The sequence below is a fragment of the Sander vitreus genome, chromosome 4, assembly GCF_031162955.1.
Source record: "Sander vitreus isolate 19-12246 chromosome 4, sanVit1, whole genome shotgun sequence".
Classification (NCBI taxonomy): domain Eukaryota; kingdom Metazoa; phylum Chordata; class Actinopteri; order Perciformes; family Percidae; genus Sander; species Sander vitreus.
Genome location: NC_135858.1, coordinates 24,689,076 through 24,709,725, shown reverse-complemented (window position 1 = coordinate 24,709,725; position 20,650 = coordinate 24,689,076). Strand labels below are relative to the sequence as shown.

The window sequence follows — 20,650 nt, the reverse complement described above, 5'->3', positions numbered from 1 at the left end:
TACACCCGAACCTTACAGCCCTGATCATAGCCTCAGACTGCTGATGACAGTGGGACTGGGTGGAGGAAGCAGGATGAGTGGAGATGGAGGGTAAGGGGTGGAAAAAGTAGAGGAAGGAGAGAAGCGGGACAAATGGAGGCTAAATAACCTCAGTGACCTGCTGAAGACATACAGTGGTCTAGAATTCACATAATTGTCTTGGCAGAAATAAGAAGCAATACGGGATGAATTACGCTGCCCAGTCTGTGAAATAAACAACCTGTTAAAGTTGCCTCACTGTTTTGGAGCTTGTCGGAATTGTAAAATATCATCAGCTTCATGCTGATTTCAATCTTCCCTATCTGGTTCAACAGCCAGCCTTTTCTGCCCGACACAACAGCCCCTGTAGCTGGCATCCAATACAGGTAAGAGACGAGCAGGGAGAGGGGTGATGGTACTAGTGGCGGTGGTGTTGGTGGTGTGTGTGTGTGTGTGTGTGTATGTGGGGGGGGGGGGTCCTTTTGTGCCTGTAGGCAGATCTAGGAAATAGCTGACAGAGGCAATCACTAGTCTGTATGTGTGTGTCTTTCTATGTGTCTGTATTTGTAAAGGACAGCACCGAGAGCAAGACAGAGTGAGAGAGAAAGAGGGGAGAGAGAAGGGGAAGGAGGGGGGACTTTACCAGAGTCCAAACAAAGGCAGCAAGCGGCAGCTCCGAGTTCGGTGACAGAGGCTCCCTAAGGTGCAGTCTAGCTGATGGACAGGTGGCATAAAGGGGCTGCGTGTTGTCCAGTCAGTAGGGACAAGAGGGGTGTCATAGGAAAGGGACTGTAGGAGGGGAGGAAGCAAGGGAGAAGTGGGGGTGGCATTGCAAGGAGCAGCAGGTGCTGAATCCTGTCACTGTCCCTGTGTAACCCTCCAATGCACATATACAAACACACAGAACACACACCACACACACACACACACACACACCCCTCAAACAAAGCACAAATGATAGACAGTACCCTGAGCTGGACTGTGTATCATGAGTATCATGTTCATAGGATGGATTTCATATCACCAACAGTCTCTCCCTGGAGTGTATTTGGTCAAGATTATATCAATTCTTATGACCACAAGAATTTAATGAGGCAGCAAGAAGTCTAAGTGAATTGCATTATCCATCTGATCTACAAGAGAACAAAAAATCAACAGCTGTAATGCGCCTATTTCACACACACACACACACACACACACACACACACACACACACACACACACACACACACACACACACACACTTACTTAACTTTAAAAGCACTTAATTTAAGTATGAAACAAAGAGGAAACCTATCTCTCAACGCACAGCTTCATTGTGTCATGTTCTTTCAATGGCCATTAGGCAACAGGACACATTTTAAAATATTCTCCTGACTGCATAATGTTTTGTGAAAAAAAAAAAAACATAATTTTCATGACACATTTTGTGAGGACTTGCAAAGTGCACTGAATAAAACTGTGTGCCACTCAGGCAGTGGTACACTCTCTGAACTGAATCAGGCTCGCTTGTCAGATGCATATTAAGCTCATTCAAGCCATGACATGCCAAGGAAGCCTTAAACCACCAAAACAGATATCAAGACTCAAAAGATACAACCAAGGGATTCAATCACACATTTGCGCACACGTGCACGCACACACACACACAAAACCATTTCCCTGCACCATTACACCTACGCCTAAAAAAGGCTGGTATTGTTGGGAGGAGATTCATCTGAAAGCTTTAATGGCTACTATTTAAAGGTGGAATACATTGAACAGCCCAATCATGGCTGCAGAGTGAGGTGGTGGCACCAGCAAATTCATAGTGAGTGAATAGATTGACTAATTAGCCTTTAAATATGTCATTGATTCATCTAAAACAAATGATCCCTGAGCTATTCATCTGCCTGCTCTGCATCTTCTCCTCCTCTATGACTACATCCTTAACCCTGATAAAGGAGGGGCTTGGCTGGCTGGTCTCCCTTCCATTTGTCCTAATCAATGGAGGCTGTTCAGCCCAGACCCAGGGGGTCAGTGAAATTAAGTACCCAGCTCACACAGAGAGGGATCGAGCCAATGCTGGGCCAGGGGCGGGGGGGGGGGACGTGGGCAAAGCCCTCTGTTACCTTGGCAACTCTGCCACTGCTTAGTTTTGCCCAATATATTCCTTCAGTCCAACTCTTCTCCCCTGGTTCAGATGGTTAGCGCCAAAATGGCTGCTCTTTAGGAATATCGCTTTGTGTGCAGTGCAGTTATTTCTCTTCATGGACGCTCCTTGCAAACAAATTCCAAGTATTGATTTAGACAAACAAAGCACTGACATGAGTAATACATCATTCTCAACTACTAAAGACACTTCTTTGCCATGATAAAGTTTCAAAGGCTTTATAGAATTGCAAATTAATGTTTTTTTTTATTATTTAGTTTCTATTTCACAGAATAATAAAACTACAGAGGAAGGAGGGTGTGCAAGTTTTTTACACTGTAGTGTTGAAGGCCCATAATGATACAGATGCTCTTGGGCATTGGGTCTGGCAGCTACAGTACTCTTAAAGTGTCTGGTGGTGCTAGTGTTAATACCTTATTAAATAAGTCATATTTACACAAGGAGTAAATGAGTAGGAATGTTCTTTCATGCTCTACTAGGTGTTGGCAATCTGGACCTCACCAACTGGGATTTGAGGGAGGAAAGGAGGGATGGAGGAAGCACCGGTTTATTTTTCTGTATATTTTGGATTTTTTCACGATTAGCGTTGGCCCTAATGTGATGCTGTGAAGTTATTCTACAGTTAAAGCCTGAATGATGAACTTCATGTAGTAAACTGGCTTGACAGCTTCAATTGTTTGTTTTGTCACACCCCTGCTAATAGCTTTGTGGTTTTAACTACAGTATATTTAAACATGTTGTTTAATTCACTAACTTTTTAGGAAACTGCTCTTTGTTTAATTTGCGTTAAATAATCGTGCTAGATGGGGTTTTTAGACTCATACTTAATAACGTGGTGGAGAGTCTCTGGCGAGGCCTACATGTCAATCATTCTCAGTTAGAGAGGATTAGTCGTATGACTAAAACTCACGAGTCATACATGTCACACATATACGCATAACTTTAATGCAACCTACCTAGCCTGAAGGCATAGCTTTCCCCTTGGCAAATTCCAGCACTGCATATCTGACATATCCATACAGGCCGGCACATATTATCTTTGACGTTAATGCTGAGGTGCTGAAAAGGTCATTGTAAAAATATAATGGTTGAATAGATACCTTCTGGGGATAGCTCCTGTATTTACTCGTAAAATGACGTCATTTGAGTCATCACAACTATATCTGTTTGTGCCCTCTGTAGACCAGCAATTTACAACCGAGGAGGGCAGATAGGAACTATTCAATGCACATATGCATTCACCTATACTGTAAACACACACAAATCAGGGCCAGTTTCATGACAATGACGGTTGCCAAATGTAAGTGAAGGTATAACAGAAGTTGAGGCAGCTTGAAAAAAGTGAGGGCTTGCAAAAAGGAGACTGGCAGATTAGTCTTGGGTTCCTGGAGGCAGCAGGATTATCCCAGGGAGGGTAGTAGGGGTCATGTCAGTTGCACTCAAACTAAAATCCCCATCTGTAGCAGACCTGGATGAAATGCCATGTGCAAAAAATCTTTACATGTTTTAACCTGGCTGCAATACCAGATTGGTTGGTTTCCACAAACAAAGAAGCCAGACAGGACAAAAGAGAATTTGTGTAACATGTGTGTCTTAATGGTTCAGGTTTCCTAAACCCTGATCATCTCCTGCTCCACACAGATTATAACAAATGGGGGAAAATGATGTGCAAAAACTTTTTCAGCAGCTCTGGCACAGACAATGAGAAAAGAGGGCAAGCACAGACACGGTTAGTCTTGCTTCGCTGCATGAAAGTTTGATGAGGAGATGGGAAGGGCATCCATCCAAGACCTTCGATTTGTGGACCGCTGCCAACTCCCTTAACCAGAGACATAAGCAGTTGATTAAAGAATAAGGAAAGTCTTTCTTGCAGTCCTGTGTGGTGATTGTTATGGGCTCTTTCCTTAGACTGCATCAACAGTCTTTGATAAGTGATATCAGACTCTAAATGTCCGATCTAATGGGCATGATAAGAATCTGCCCCACACATCCCTCACATTTGCTGTCAATATGGTACCTGCATGCTGGATTAACATGTGCAATTCGCTGTCACAGCATCAACAGACACAAGTATTGACAGAGAAGTTCTTTTTGGAATCTACGCTTTGGCTGCTTATTCTGGATAGAGGACCTATCAAGAATATGTTCTGTAGGGAACCACCAGGGGCCTCCGAAGAGGTCAAATACCTTCTTATCAGCACACTAACAGGTTCTGGTTTGACAAGCTCAATTAGCCAGCGCTTGGTGCTGTGTATGAGGAGACCACGCTCTCAGCACGAGGCCCATATCAACAGAACCAGGGAGATGACAGAGAAGTCGAGCCCACAAAGGCATGATTGTGGCGGTGCCTGGAAGGTCGGTGAATGGGTAGAGAGGGAGGAAGGACTTATGTTCTCAGGGGTTTTGTGATGTGGCTGATAAGAGCTGAATGACAATGCCACTGCAGAAAGTACTCCGGATAGATTACTTCCATTGAGGTCAAAATCCTTACATCAGCATAATAGAAGAGATAAATGAGTTTGAAATGAAAGATTGTTCTATTGAAATTTAGGATATACTGTATCTAATACACTGTTTCCTTTTCCATACTCTAGCATTAACTGACAAGGCCAGACAGGTCGCAGCGCGCCTTTGACGGGGCAACTGTATTTTTTTCGGAAAGGGCAAAAAGATAAACGGTGTAGTGTTAAGGCAAGTCAACCAACTGTTTTCATAACAGTGTCAGTATTTCTGAATCTCAGCTCCGTTGAATAGTAAAACAGTGATCCTGTTGATGCCCGTGCCTCTTGCATCACTATACTGACAGATAACGAAGCGCATTAGAGCTATGATTTCAATCATTGCCAGTCACTTCATAATGGGAAGCCTGCCTGCTGGCATGGTGTACACGCAGATGGAATTTTAGCCATCTTTTGCCAAGCTTTCATTGGCCCTTTCCCCCACTGCCACACTTAATAGCAGTGAGGTACAACATTGTGAATAATCCTTACTTAATCATGTGGCTTGCAGGCCCAGTTGATTCTTGTAATCTCACAACTTTGCACTGTGTTTGGATAAAACATCTCCTGGCGGCCTTGGGAGCATACACAAACATTTAAAGCTATGAAAATGAAATAAAATAAATCTTTTAATATGTTCAGGATTCCTGAATAGAAGATACATGTGTACTCATGTTGCCAAGAGGCCAACATGAATACATGATGGTTTCTTGGCCTATGCAACACACCTTAGATATGTCTACCTCCGCTCAGAACATGTGGCTGTGTCTTCCTCCTCCTGCAGCCTCGAGACAAAGAGCGCACAAAGAAAAGAAGAAAAAACGACTTAACTACAAGCAATCTGTTGAAATAGGTCATTATGGTGGAGGCATGCTGTGAATGCACCGTGTCCCAAAATCAATACGTGAATTGCTATATTTAGTAAGAAGGTCGCAAGGAGGAGTTATCAAGGCTGTACAAGGAATGAGAGACATCAACAAATCAGCTCTGTGCTTGAGTCGGGCCTGCTTATTTTAGATGCAGATGGCTCCAAAATGTCTTCTCTAGTGAGGATTTCTCTCTGTGGAGAGTTGAGATATCCCTCATTGTGGCTGAAAATCTCAAATTCTGCTCAGTGTCAATGTCATAACATTACCTGCCAAGGTGCTACACTGAGACAAAGTAATCTGAAATGTCTGCTGTTGGGGGGCATTGTTAGTCTAATTGATTCAATGGTATGGTTAACAGTATTGACACAGTGGTGAATACGTTTTTGTGTCTCATATCTAGAGTCACTAGACCATTAAGTAACCTCAATTGTAAATGTCCTTTCCCCCCGATATTCACAGATATATTTCCCCAAGTAATGAGCAACTAATATTTGCCTTACCTCTTAAAAGTGAAATCATGTTTACTAAAAACAGCTCTGAGTCATACGGTACTTCTGCACTTACAAACAAAATCCACAAGTTTTAGTGACACCTGCCATTGACAGCCCTGAACTGAGCCAACTATATCACACTGAAAGGGGAGAGAAACCCTCTTCTTTGCCAAGTGCATAACATCATGCAGCGTGGTTAAGAGAGACATAGTATAGGTCTACACTGTGCCATGATCTCTTCCTTTAAGACTCTCTCTCCTTTCTGTCTCGCTTTAACTATATTTGTCTCCCCGTGAGCTGACAAGGTCTGTCTTTTTGTGTCAGACAAAATCCTCAACATCGTCATGACTTTGCACTGTGAAAAACTAAGACAAGGGGAGAGCAGAATCAAAACAACCTCATTAATAACTGTGACTAATGTATTCCAGACGGTTCTTTAAGCCTGTTACTTCTCAGAGAAGACACGCCGGCACTGGGAGGGGAGGCAGCGGTGGCCCTGGTGTGTCGAGGCGGTGCCATACTGATTCGGTTGTCAGGGGGGAGTGAATAAAAAACACCCCGCACATGAAAATGTGCTGATCTAAATAACCAAAATAACTCTGTGGAGACCACACAGCCTTGATATGACCACAACACTGGTCCCAGCACAAAGTGAGCATTTCCCAAGCTTCAATGCGCTGCAAGGCCAATCCTGACTTTGTAGTAAACACTGGCAGGTGGTTAATTTCCGGTCCAGAGGAGTTGGGTACGTGATTTTTATATTTGCAGTAGTATGTTGACTCTGTCTCTCTGTTTCACTGCCTGTCTTTCTTATCTTGGTCTCTCTTTGAGTCCTATACATTTCCTCTACAGTGTTTTGCAGTGCAGCGAGTCCATGTTTTCAGTAAATAGGGAAATCAAGTCTTGGCCTGAAGTACCTCTTACGTCTCTTTTTCAAGTAAATTTACTTAAAACCCATTACTTGGAGCTGATGGATCTTTAACAACCTACATAATCAGTTTTGCCTTGATATGAACTATAGTTTGAGATACTGGACTGGAATATAGAACCATGAAAAGTTCTGTGTTCTGGGTTTAATTTACCCACAATGAGAGACATTAATCTATTCTTTAGGTAAAGAAAGTGTATCAGCTTAGTCTTCCTCTGGAAATAATTTTGTAACTGACCACTCTAAGTGCACAGAAACATTTTTACAATTCACAGAGCAAATTTCATGGTGTCTAGAATTACAAAACATGTGAGGTCTACAATTACAACGAATTGAGAGAATAGACTTCAGCCTATTAAAAAGGAATTACGCAGTAATTACTGTCTAATTTTCAAACATGATGGGGACATAAAAACATTATGATATCCCAGCACTGTACTTTAACTCATGCTGTGAGGTGCACAGGAAGCGACTGTTATTTTTCCACACGAGGCTAAACAGAGCAGCCTTCTCATTAGCTTGTTGTTTACAGTCTCACCTCCTCCTCCTCCTCTATATAAACCCAGTACAAACAGGAGAAACCCCAAAAGGCTTTCGAGTATAAAATGTGGGAAAATATTGCTAATCACAACACAAAGACCTAGAGGTGAAAGAGAAGCACAGGAGTAACGTGGTGAGATTATTTTCACCCATAAACTACTGGTACATTATTATGTACTGGTAGGAATATTCTAACTGACTAGATAAGGATTAGCCTGGCGGATTGTGCTACGTCTTTCATCTTCCAATGCGTGGGTAAAACAAAACAAAAAAAACTGTATCCTTTAGATGAACCCGGTTCTTTACAAGACTTATAAGAATGGGAAAAAGCGTGTCAAACTGTACCTTTCAGCCGAAAGCTTGGGAATTTGAACAGCTCATTATATTAAGTAATGTATTTGCTTAGCAGCTGCCCAAGGGGAAGTGAAAAGTTTTAACATCCAGAAAATTCTGTAAGTAGTCCATTTACAAACCCGAGCTGTCCCCTGCAGCAAATTAACACCATCCCCCCCCCTCTCCACCAGGCTTCAACAATTAAACCAGGTTACTGGAGCCAAGATTGTTTTCCTGCCCAGCATCACATAAGCTCATCCTGCACAATTACTGTCTTAATTGAGTACTGTGATAAACAAGCAAAAGTAGGGAGGGAGAATATGAAATACTGACAATGTAATATATGGAAATATGGAGCACTTAGTAAAGTGTTTTTTGTCATTCAAAGAATCACACAGTTTTTTCATTATTTTGTAGGGATCGTTTCAAATAATGCTTCCACTATTTTAAGCCATACTAGCAGCATGGCTAAAACTCTATACCAGTCCGTCGCTTGCTCTCTCTCCCCTACTTTGGTCCAGACTGAAATATCTCAACAATTACTGGATGGAATTTCATGAATTTTGGTACAGACATCCATGGTGCCCAGAAGATGAATCCTACTGACGTTGCTAATCCACTGACCCTTCGTCTAGCATTACCAGCTAAGTTAAGCTAAGTTTTCATTTATCCAGTGAAATATCTCAGCATCTACTGTATTAGCACAACATTTGCTAGATACATTCATGGTTCCCTGATGATGAATCCTGATGACTTTGGTTATCCTGACGTTTCCTCTTGCACAACCAGCAGGTTGGCATGTGGTTTTGAGTGAAATGTTTTAACAACTATTGGATGGATTGTCCTGAAATTAGATTTCCAATTCATGCAATCTTAAGGATGAACTGTAATCACTATAGTAAACACCAACTTCTCTTCTAGAACCATCATCAAGTCAAATTTAAAGGTTTTTAACCAAATACCTGCAACATTGATGACATTTGTCATGGTTTTGGTATTTTGTTCCTTGTTTTGTCTTATTGTGGTAGTCTTGTTTTTCTATTTTGCTCCGTTTCCCGTTTTATTTTTATAGTCTGGTTTTCTGTCTTGTCTGGTTTTACTTCCTGTCTTGTGTTTTCCCTCCTTTTTTGATTGTTCTGCCCAGCCTTAATGTGTTTCACCTGTTTCCCAGCCCTTGTGTCACCTGTCTTGTGTTACCGCGTTACCCTGTGTATTAAGTTTCTGTGTTACTCTTGTCCTGTGTGGGATCATTGTTCTGTTGTGTCGTGGTTTCTCTGGTCTGGTATGTTATGGTCAGTGTTCCTGTTTGTTCTGTGTTTCCTGGTTTTTTGTATCCGCAGTATTGCTGGAGATATTTTTCCTGTTTCTTCAGGACACCTTTTGTCGTACCCGTGTACGCCTAATTAAATCTTTGAACTCAAGCACTGCTCTGTCTTGACTGCATTTGGGTCCAAGCCTTGCCACACACTTGATGGATCGTGACAACAATCCCACTATCATCAGCTGTACTTTAACAAATGTTAGCATGCTTGTATGCCAAACTAAGATGGTGAACAAGGGTCAAAATTATACCTTTTTACATCAACATGTTAGCTTTGCCATTGCGAACATGTTAGTATGAGTAGCTGATTACAGCTTGACAGAGATGCTACTGCTAGCATAGACTCTTTGTCCTGTTAAACAGTGGCTAAATCTCTTAGGCCTTCTTTTGAACTGATGAAGATTTGACTGAGATCTAAACGTTGTACTTTCAAATACATTTGTGGTTTCAAGTCAGTGTGCAGGTGCTACTCTTTCATCAATATCCCCTGGGCCTTGACACTCAATATAGTGAATGACATAAGCAATATGTCTTTTGAACAAAAACATATTCACCTGAATTCTCTCAGAAGTCAGGAACTCACAGGTAGTAACCTGGCAAAGAAAACAAAGTACAATCCTGCAGCGGTGGCTCTCGCAGGGGAGAGCTTAACTTTACATTGACGGGGCTTAAGAGGCATGTGTTTAATTTCAAACTCAAACACCACTCTAGAAACCTCCTGGGGAGCGTGATGACAGAAAGCTTCACTATGCCAGGCCAACGCTGGAGTTGACATTAGCCAGTGGATTTCTAAACATTTCAAAATGAAATCCCAAAGTAAAATAAACCTCAACATAAACGGCTTGATTTGGTTGTTGATATTGCTTAAACACTGCAGAGGCCCCAGCGGGTAGATAAAGCTTGTGTGGACACGATCATCTCATAGGGATTCACTGAGGTCAACAGAGATGCTGCCCTTGAATCCAAGGATACTTTCTGTTTGTTGGTTTTTCTTATTGGGTCTCAGGCACTGGAATTAGCTGTTCATAATATCAGCCTTTTTGTTTTCCTTCGAGGGCAGCAAGATGTACTTTCTGAATGCAAATCACTTTGATTGCCAAGTAATTGAATGAACAGGACTTTATCTTAATGGCACTGCGAGAGAGATATAACGACAACTCAGCGATTTACAGTGCATGCTGACTCATGGCACACAGCACAGTGGACCTTGCAGTATCCAACAGATACTCTAGTAGATGTACAGCAACAGAGACTTTGAATTTACATCTTTTTACATCTCACTCCATGTTTCAATCATTGTATGCCATTTGTTGTATGTTAAAGAGGGGAAAAAAGTGACTTTCTCAGAGTATAGTCAAAATATGCACCAAAATGTCTTATTTACAAGAACTGAGGAAAGCATCCCGCATTTTGGGGTTGACAATGACACTTTTTCGAAATGTTATATGTTTTGAAAGGAGCTGTATCAGGATATTTTCTAAGTAATCCCTCAGTCAAAACATCAGTATCCGAATACAAGAGTTCATAGCATAAATATTCTGTGATGTCGTCCTTTTAAGATGCTCAAAGGATATGATCTCTTGTGATTATTAATGCAATATGTTGATGGGCGGTGAGGCATATAACACTGATAAGAGGAGATGAAGAGAAAGAAAACCCAGCTTTTAATATTTCTCTTCCCCTGTTGTCTTTCCATTATGATGTATCTCTACCCTCCTGTCTCTGGCTCTAATCACCTCTGGTTTAACAGGCCAGAGATATTTGTTGGTGGGTGATGTTACTTATTTTAGAGTCCATTATACTTCTGGAGTTTTTTTCCACACGGGATGAAATACGGGATGACTATTCTCTGTTTAACTGTGGTACTAAGTCAAAGCGAGCCCCTTTGCAGACTTCAAGCATATAGTTACATAAGTTGCTGTCGTCAAAGTTCTTCTCAAAGGAACCAACTGTCAAATAATTCAAATGAACTGAGCAGCAACACAATGAATAGCTAGGTGAATTATATAACCAACAGATGTTTTTGTAGTTTCTAGGGGCACATATTCAGGTTACCACAATAAGCACTTTTGTGTGTTGAGTATCTTATGCTGCAAAACTATGATGTTGTGAGATTGAACGACCATCTGGTGTGAAGCAGAATATAGACTCAACCCTTTTTAGCTTCTTAGTTAATGACCAAGGGGTTAACTGTGTGAGAACAACTGTGCTCATCTCTTGGATACTACGGACGCTGTGTCCGTGGCACATCCCACCAATGTCAGGAATAGATGAGCTTTCTCTCCGCACTCACTTTTAGAATAGCTCTAATGTAGGTCAACGGCATACAACACAAGACACCGCCATTTTCTTTCAATGTTGACCGAGTTCTAACACATCATTGGAAAACAAGGTCACTGATACTCGAGAGGGATTCTTGTCTTTAACAGTGAGCCTGATTCTTTCTCATCTTTTATCCAGACAGATGCTTAAACCATCAGTCTCCCATATAGCCGAGAGAGCTCTGAAAGGACACGGGTCGAGGACATCTGAGAGAGAGCACATGGGGGATGTTTTGACAAATCCCCGGCCTTGTCCCTGATGAGAAAAGAGAGGCACATATGGAAGGATCTCTATATACTGCACAGCTCTCATTTCCTCACAGTCTGGATGGCTTGTCTGAGGCAAATGTATCATGAACAAAACCATAAAGGTCTCAGGGTTGTCTCTCAGCTCTGCTCTCATGGAGAAACACCAGAAAACCGTACAGTATGTGGTCATCGGACTCTAGTATCACAGGGCTCAGGGTGAGACAGGGATAGGTGTTAGAAGCAAGAACCAGACCTGCAGAAAGCTTCTACAGTAGAAGAGATGGCCAATAATGTAGATAAAAAAGAGGTAGTGGGATTATAAGAGTGAGAGAGAGAGACTGTCTGAATTTGAGATTCAAAAGATGGTGTGGGATAATGAGGAGTGTGACAGAGGGGGCATATGGAGCATGTGCAAGGACATGTGGAAAACGTTTCCAGGCTTAACAGGCCGTGATCTTTGAGTTCAGGGAGATTGTCGGGGATCGCAGGTCACGTTATCACGTCCACATATGATGGATGTGCTGTGAAAATGAGGATGATAAAGTGTATGGTGTGTGGATATACATGACTGCATGCTTGTAGTGCATATGTGCTCATTCACGGTAATATATATTAGAAGGGCTGTATGTGTCGTTTTTTTCTCTCATTAGACTTTTCCCTTCCTCTCATTAGAGGCTCCCCTACTTGTTTGCTTTTTCTCTCTCCTGCTGTATGGAGTGTGTGCAGGGTGTAGAGAACAGACGGAGAGAAAAAGAAGACTAGAAGACTGAGTAAAAGCACCTGGCCATATTGAAATCCTACCACAGTGGGGAGGAGGGAATAAAGGCTCCTGAATGTTCCCTGGGGCCTCTGCGGACAGAATGACACGTCTTAGAGCTCGCCTGTTCGCCTCCTGCTGTTACAACATCCTACACTGTGTTCAGACCGAAGAGGCTGCCTCTATCAACTACACATCAAAGACCCTTCATTGGGTCTAAACGAAAGGATCAGTAATGGAAATTAATTGATATTGCCTATGGTGCAGAAATGAAGCCACGTTGTATGTGATGCCATTTAACAGACAAATATTGCACTGATTAACATCTGCTCGGACGCTTATTTGTATTCCTTATGCTTAACTAAACGGCTCCTAAGAGCAGCCGAAGCAGCCTTCAATCTAAGAAAATAAGTGTGGCTTTTACTTTGACATAATATTGTGTGAATGCCTATTGTATAGGTAGGCAGACTGTTGACATTTGGTCTCCCTCTCTCCTTTTCTTATTTTCTCCCACTCACTCTCTCTCCCTCTTGCTTGGTTACTGCAGCCCAATGCAACCCTTCATTCATTTTTGTTTGCACAATGCACAATGCAGCAAAAGCCTTGAGGGAGTGTGTTTGTTTTGCTTTGTTTCTTTGTGTCTTGTTTCAGCGCAGAGGACAGTCATCCAGTCATCAGCGTGGCTTTTCCCCCCACGTGCACTGTTAGTCAATTAGAGCTGCCATCAAAGACAGAGGCACCCAGGGAAATAAAGGCAGCGGCGTGGATTTGTCTGTGCTACGCTGATTTCCACCCTTAAACCCTCTCCAGACGAAGAGACTGCAATAATTGGGATTCTGACGGTGGGTTAGGGGGACTCATTTCCTGCCTTCCCCTCCTCCCCTCCTCTTTTCCATGCAATCACGTCTATGCAATCATGTCTGCCCGGCACCTACCTTTGCACTCGATCCCCCTAACTCTCTTTATCTGCAACCACGTTTGGCTGAAGAATTACTGAAGCTTTTCCTCCTTAATCTAATTGCTCTGGGTGCAACTGCAGGAGCCTCGCTTCCAAGCAGCTATTGCCCGCCACTGATGCAGACCTCACCGAGAGACTGACAATAGAAGAGTAGGACTGCACAATATATCGGTTTTTACCGCCATTGCGATATCAACTTGCGCAATACACATATCGTAAAAAGGCTGCAACATATCGCAGTGACGCTGCTAGGAGACTTATTGTGTTAGTTGAAAGAGAATATCAGTAGAAAACTACACTGTAAAATGTAACTGTCTGTAACTGACAGCTGTCAAATGTCTTTTCTTTTTTTAGTGATACCTTTTATGTTCAATTCAATGTTCAATTTGTTCAATGAAATAATGACGGAAATGGTTTCCTTTTATTTGTTTTAAATTCAACTAGCAATTTGTTGTATTTTATCAAAATACTGAAAGCAGCAGGAAGGCAGAGCTGAGTACACTTTGATATCTGTTTATTTATCGCAAGTAATATCTTTATTGCGATATTCAGCAACGTTATCGCATATCCATATTTTCGTCATATCGTGCAGCCCTATAAAAGAGGCCCTAGTATTGTTCCAAATTATGCACACTGTGACCAAAAAGTGCTTATCATTCATGTGATAACTAAATAATTTAACATTATGGACTGGAATTGGTTCTAAAAAGGTGTATATCGTAGAATACTGTATGCAAAATGCAGAACTTGTGTATAGGTGATATTTTTAAATGTCTCTCACTCCTATACACTTTAGAACCTTTAGAATCCTCTTTCTCTTTCTCAGGCAACCAAGTTGGTTTCGCAGTCAAGATAATTATTTCCACTGCACATAAGTGGAAAAGCATGCAGAATATGTAACAGTTGCTGTCATGCTGTCTGATGTTATGTGTTGACTATTCTTCCAACAAATCTGGGCCACACAAGTCCACACGATCTACGCTGACTTTCTTTTCCCACACCAAATACAGTCATTAACAAAGACACAACAAAAAGATGAATCAAGCTGTGAACATATCGCTGTGACAAATTGTTTGTCTCCATCTGAATCTTCACTGCTCTATAACACGAGCCACACTCCCACAGTCGAGACCCTTGAACTCACAACGGCATGGGGTTAGATGATTAGATTACAGTGGGGGGGGAATACACATGGGTATTGTTAAGGGAGTTTGCAATTCCACCCATGAACATGGCTCTCATTGTGCCCCACTGAAGAGAATGCTTTTTTTTATTCTGGAGTGAAAAGCAAGGGCAAACAGGTCCTCATGTGTTTCTGCGGTGCACCATCTCTCTTTTCAGGGCTGTCTCTGCTAAAAAGCCCTGGTGTGGTTCTTACACTCACAGCACTTTTTAGAGATGAAACTTAATCTCACTTGTAAGACATTCGCCGGGAAAAAAGGCCTCAGCAATTTGATGTAAGCGCGCCCTTCTACTGTCAATATTTTGACAGATTTCTTGACAGCGTAATTATTTGCAGGGATCCCTGCCAAGGATTTAATTGTTACATGCATAATTACACGTTTAGTTGCGGAGATGTTGGAACAAAGCATTGGTTGCGTCCTTAATATTACAGTACAAATAGTGTCTTTCATCTTGGCTGCTTCATGCTGTCTATGTGGCTCCATAATCCGGCTATGAAAGGGGATATCTTACAAACCCTCCAAGGGCACCTCTCACAAATCAATTCATTACCCCATAATATCGGCAGACAAAAGGCCCATCTTTCCTTGATCAATTCATTATCCAACTTCTGGCAGTTGAAAGGCGGTGACTGACCACAGTTTCAAGCACTGCTATCAGCTTTCAGTGTTTAGGAAGATAACTAGAGAGCAGACCAAGTGGTGGCAGCCTTCTGAACAATGGGGTAACCATGGAATAATATCCTTTTTAACCGTAATGGTTTTATTTTCCTTCTTGGTAAAATACACACTTCCCCGTTGTTTGCACTGGGGCTCATAACTATTGTATGGAGCCATAAAATCCATCTCCATGCATGGCGTTCCACAGCTGCACTCTCAGATAATGCATTCATTTCATAAAGCTTTAATATCCAGTCAGGGAAGTGACAAAGTGAATGTTCAAATTTGGTCTGTGTACACCTATATGTGCTTCTGTCAGGGTGACTGCAGTTTGTCTACAAGCCCTGCAGTGCTCAGATCTATAATTGTCACTACTGTAGTGGGGGTGATGAAGAAGGGAGCATGCCGTCAGTGAAGCTTCTCTTCTGGTGGACCAGCAGGTAAGGAGGAATAAACAGGAGGGTGGTCAGAAATGGAAGGTGAAATCCTATATTGTTTCAGTCAAAAAGTCTCATGCCCAGCTGTGCAGGATATTAAACAATCACGCTTTCCCCGTTGAGCTGACAGCATTTAATTGTATAATCCCGTTTAGCACAAAAAACCCCCACCATCACTGAGGACACCCCTGAGATGTTCCAATCCACCACATGCAGTCAATTACACGTAGGTCAAAAAAAACAAAGCCGATTTGTGTTATAATGTGGGGATGTGGATTCAGAGTAGCTTACTACAGCAGTAGAAAGTAGTTGTTATCCCGTGCCTCTTATTGGTCTGTAGTCCTTAAGGAGGAGCTGGTGCCTGTCCTCATTAGTAGTCATTGAACGGGGCCTGACAGTGTTTGGGAGTCAGCACCCATCACGTTTCCCCTCCCAGCACACAGATACTGGGGGGATGTGTCGTAATTACAGGCGCACATAAGAGCGGTTGTTGTGCTGGGCTGGAGCAGCACGGCTCCAGACTGCAGGCTACGCGCTGTCATGCTGTTTCAAGTGATCAAGATCCCCAAGCACGTTGAGCAAATACCACCTGCCAGACTGCAGAGCGGGTAAGGCACAGGTAAATGTTGGGTACATTGATGTTTTGAAAAGCCAAATCGATTTTTTTTGCCTGTGAGGGTTTCCAATTAATAGGAAAATGCAGGCAGTTTTGAAAAATATCCAATTTTGTCCTCATGGATGAGAGGAGGCATTCTACCAATGAAAGATCAGCGCAGAAATTGAACAGATTCAAAATTGCTGTTCTTACTTTCTTTGATTTTCTGTTAAGCATTAGTTATGTGCACTGAGGTGCTTGTCTGTAGGCTGAAACATGTATATTTTATTTCTATTCTAAAAAAAAAAATCAAAAAACATTCAAATGTGGGAGAAGACCCTAAACATGCCATGTGTTACCAAAATTACACTCTGAAGGTGCATTTAATTCACTTACTTACATATAGATACAAATATTATAATATTTATGAAATAGACAGGAGGTTTAATTGTACTGTAGATGTGCTACAAGGTGCACACGAAGATAAGTAATAAAACAAATATATAAATAAAAAATGTTCCATTGTGATTTGTGGCCATTGATGAGCAACTCCCATCCCTTTTTGTTCTGCAGTCACAACTTCAAAAGGCAGCATTATGTTTACAGATAGCCAGAATTATCATGTGAATTGGCATATTCAGCAGTGTATTTGTGTTGGAAAATAAACAGAGGGGGGGCTAATAATCTTTATTGAAATATGATGGCTTCAGTTAAATAATGTATGCACATAACCATGTATACCTTCCATTAGGTTCTTTTTTTTTTTTTTAAATACATGACCATATTGTAGATCACTATATAGCTTATACCATCAATTCAATGGGAGTGGATAGAGTAAGAGAAGAATAAACACTGTATGGATTGTATCCTTCAGTGTTTGGATTACTCTGTTATGATGACAGAGTGGACTGATTCATAAGGCTTAGCAGATTTAATAAGAGCAAAACATACCTCGACAAACGGTCCCATTCTCCACAGCCTCATTTCCAGCCTTGCACATACAACGTCCGATGGGTACCATCCATTCACCGTCTCCATTGCAGTACAACTTAATGGGCACATCCACCTCCTCTGCGTTGGGGATGCAAACACCTCTTGCAGCCACCAGGGAGGTGCTCTCTGCTCCCGAGAGCGTCTCCTGGAACAACGCCCCGTTAGTGATGATACGGGGGCACTTCCGGTAAAAGACGCGTACAGCGATGAGCGACATACAGCCGCCGTAGTCCTGGAAGGCCAGGTAGAAGCCATTCCGTGACACTGGGCCGAAGCTTCGAACCTCAGTGTTGATCTTCATCACTCTTCCCCCTAGGTCCACCTGGGAGAAGCTCTCGTCCGCTGCGATGGTGTCAACTTTGATCCAGGGGTTCTCCATCCAAGCTGGTGAGGTTCTGGTGGCTGTGTCGGCATCGGATTCATAGTAATAGAGGTTAAACGTCTCTTTACAGGAGCCCGGCACGTTGGGAATGCTACTGCAGTCCCTCACCGAGAACTTCATCTCCACGTGGATTCGCTGAGCGCCCCGGCGCCGGATGTACTTTGTCCGTACCCAGTTGTTCTGATTGTTGTCGAAAACATTGCAGACCTGGTACGTCCGGATGGTGTTCATGTTTTCATCATAACCGCTCACCTCCTCCCACTGTTGGCCAAGGACAGACATAAACAGTACATAAACATAAACATTTTTACATGCGACTACTCTGAAAAGAAGTCTGACTAACAAAATTGGTAATTGAGGCACACAGTTAACCCGATTCATTCAATTAAGTGCAATTCAGCTGTAAAGCAGTAAATGGTCTGCATGTTTCTTTTATTAATATCAACTGTCATAAAGCCCCCGCTGATAACTGTTTTGCAGGAAGAAAGTTTTCATGCATCCTTCATAATACTTTGATTACTGGGAGTAATAAGCTTAAGCAATGTTTTGATTAAATTGATTACATGGTGCAAAGAAACAAAATATCTCCAATAAACCAGTTTACATGGATACATTAGACAGGCCTAAAGTAACAAATGAGTACCAGCATTTCCAGCATGTCATCCCATTAATAATGGAATATTAACATGGTTATGGGTTACTTACTCTGACCCTTACTCAAGTTTATTCAGTCAAGTAAGTAAAGTTTATTTTTTCATAATTATAATAATCCGAGGATTGACTTATTTTAATGAGACTGAGAATACGGTTCACTATTTGGGGATTATGTGTTAAATGACTTTCAGAAATCCAACAGTGTGAGAACAGCTGCTTTGTGAATACAGAATGAGTTCCAATTTTAGGATATTTGTTTGGGTATATGAACTGTGTCGTTTGTAATTTGACTTACTCTGACAGGTAAAACCAACAAAGGTAGGTTGGCATTATGAAGTTGTCACTTAAGACCCTACTTGGCTTACAGCATTGATCAGTTTAGCTTTTTTCTGATCTTTTCAAAATACAAATAACTGTTACACAGAGTTTTCATTTAGGTATTGCATTTTGGAACGTTAAAACATATAAACCTTGCTTTGTAGAGGCAGGAAGCTTTGATGTTACCCTCTCCTTTCACGTCCTCGCATTGAGGAAACTATTCACATCTTGTAATGCTTTAAGAGAAACTGGAGACGTGACAATAAGTCACTTGAACAGAGCAGAGAGGTCTCTGGTTTATGTAAAGGTGTGTCCTACCTTTTATTGTGTCTTAATAGGACACATTCATAGCACAAACTGCAATGGGTTATTGACATTCTAGTGAATGCTCCTTTCACTACAGTGAAGCACTGAGGAAACATGACTGAGTAAATCATATTACACAGGTAATTGTATAAAGAACAATCAATGCGCAAATTTAACTCCAGATTTTCTGAGTATCCTATTCAACTTCAAAGTCCACATATTGCACACCAGTTTAAGTACTCGCTCTGACTGTACAGACTCCAGATGCAGCCTCTGTGGTGTTCCTGCCCCTTGGCCATGGATCAAACCAGCTTTAAACACCATGCGCTCTAACCACTGAGCAGGTCAGGACCTTGACCTCGTCGAAAAATCCCGTTCTCAACCCCCAAGAGCCACTTTGCATCAGCTGCCCCCTCTACTGCTCCTACAACTCTACCTCCCCCCTTCACTCTTCACTTCACAGCTGATATAATTCCTCAAATTAGTGCCCACTTAGTGAGGATTTTGACAGATTTTGACAGATTTTGACGGGTTGGAAGAAGAAAGTCACCCCTCTTGTTACAAACCGGCGTTCCATCAAACACTTTGAGTAATTAGAACAGCTTTAGTTTTTAATTCCCATGTCCTAATTAATCACTGCAAGTGTGATGCTTGGCTTGACCCAAACTAAAACCCAAACCACCACAAGAGCCAACCCAAACAGAAAAGATTGATGTACAGCCAAAAATAATAATAATAATAATAATAATGAGAGGAGACTTTTTTTTTTTATCTGTATCTTACTTAACAAAACACGGCCTTTTTTCCCCAAAATGTGCCTAATGAGCAACATTGAATTTTGCAAAAATATATTTATTTTTTATATTTATATTTATTTATATTTCAGTTGGAATTTAATTGTACATAAACATGTACATGCACGTTGAATTCTACTGTTGCATCACGCCATGGTGATGCAGTGTGGTCAGATTTACTGCTTATAGCTTTAAAACCATACAAATAAATGACTGTACAAGCGACAGGTTCTTGATGGTGTGTTTTAAGGATAAATCTGTCTTTTGGCCCGCACTGGCAGACATCATCATCCCAGGTCATGAGCAGCTATTGACCTTCCCACTTGTTGAGGAGCAGTGGCCGAGGTGGGGGCTGTGGGCCAATTAAACAAGAGTGGGCAGTCCGTTTCTACTGAGCACAGAGCGTTGGACAATCGCAGTTTAATAAAAATGAATGTGGAGACAGGTGGGGGTTGCTGCTAATGAGGGATGCAGACGGGGGAAACTGCAGGGGAAAGTGTTGGCAGTGATGTGGGGGGACGGGTTGATCCAGGCTAAAAGAGACCCCAAACAAAATGTGTTTTGATGGAGGGCCCCTTTTTGTCCTGTCATGGCCTCTTTGCCCCGCTTTCATCACAGCCAGTGGAGGGAAGCAAATGGGGCATAATAAGAGCCTAACGATCAAGCGCAGAGTGTGAAATTAGAAGAAACGTCTTCATTTTCACAGCTCTTTCCCCTGGCTCTTATACTGAGAGTGCTGTAAAAGGGTGGTCATGTGTTTTAAGTATAGAAGGTGGAGGTAACCCTGGTGGTGGATGTCAAGATGGATTAGTTAGAGGGGATGAGCTGCCCTCAGATGACGTTGGAAAGAAAAACTCTCGAGATCCTGTTACATTTGGCAGAATGTTGTGTTTCT

At 42.0% G+C, this 20,650-nt stretch overlaps 1 protein-coding gene across 4 annotated transcripts in view; it reads right to left on the bottom strand.

The window, feature by feature from the left end:
- The window catches only part of ephb2b (eph receptor B2b), a 144,363-nt gene that overhangs the window by 55,269 nt on the left and 68,444 nt on the right, over window positions 1-20,650 (bottom strand). For all 4 annotated transcript variants that reach the window (XM_078249140.1, XM_078249143.1, XM_078249142.1 and 1 more), the window contains exon 3: window positions 17,260-17,944. In XM_078249140.1, the coding sequence (XP_078105266.1) occupies window positions 17,260-17,944 (685 nt within the window). The remainder of the gene's footprint in view (window positions 1-17,259; window positions 17,945-20,650) is intronic.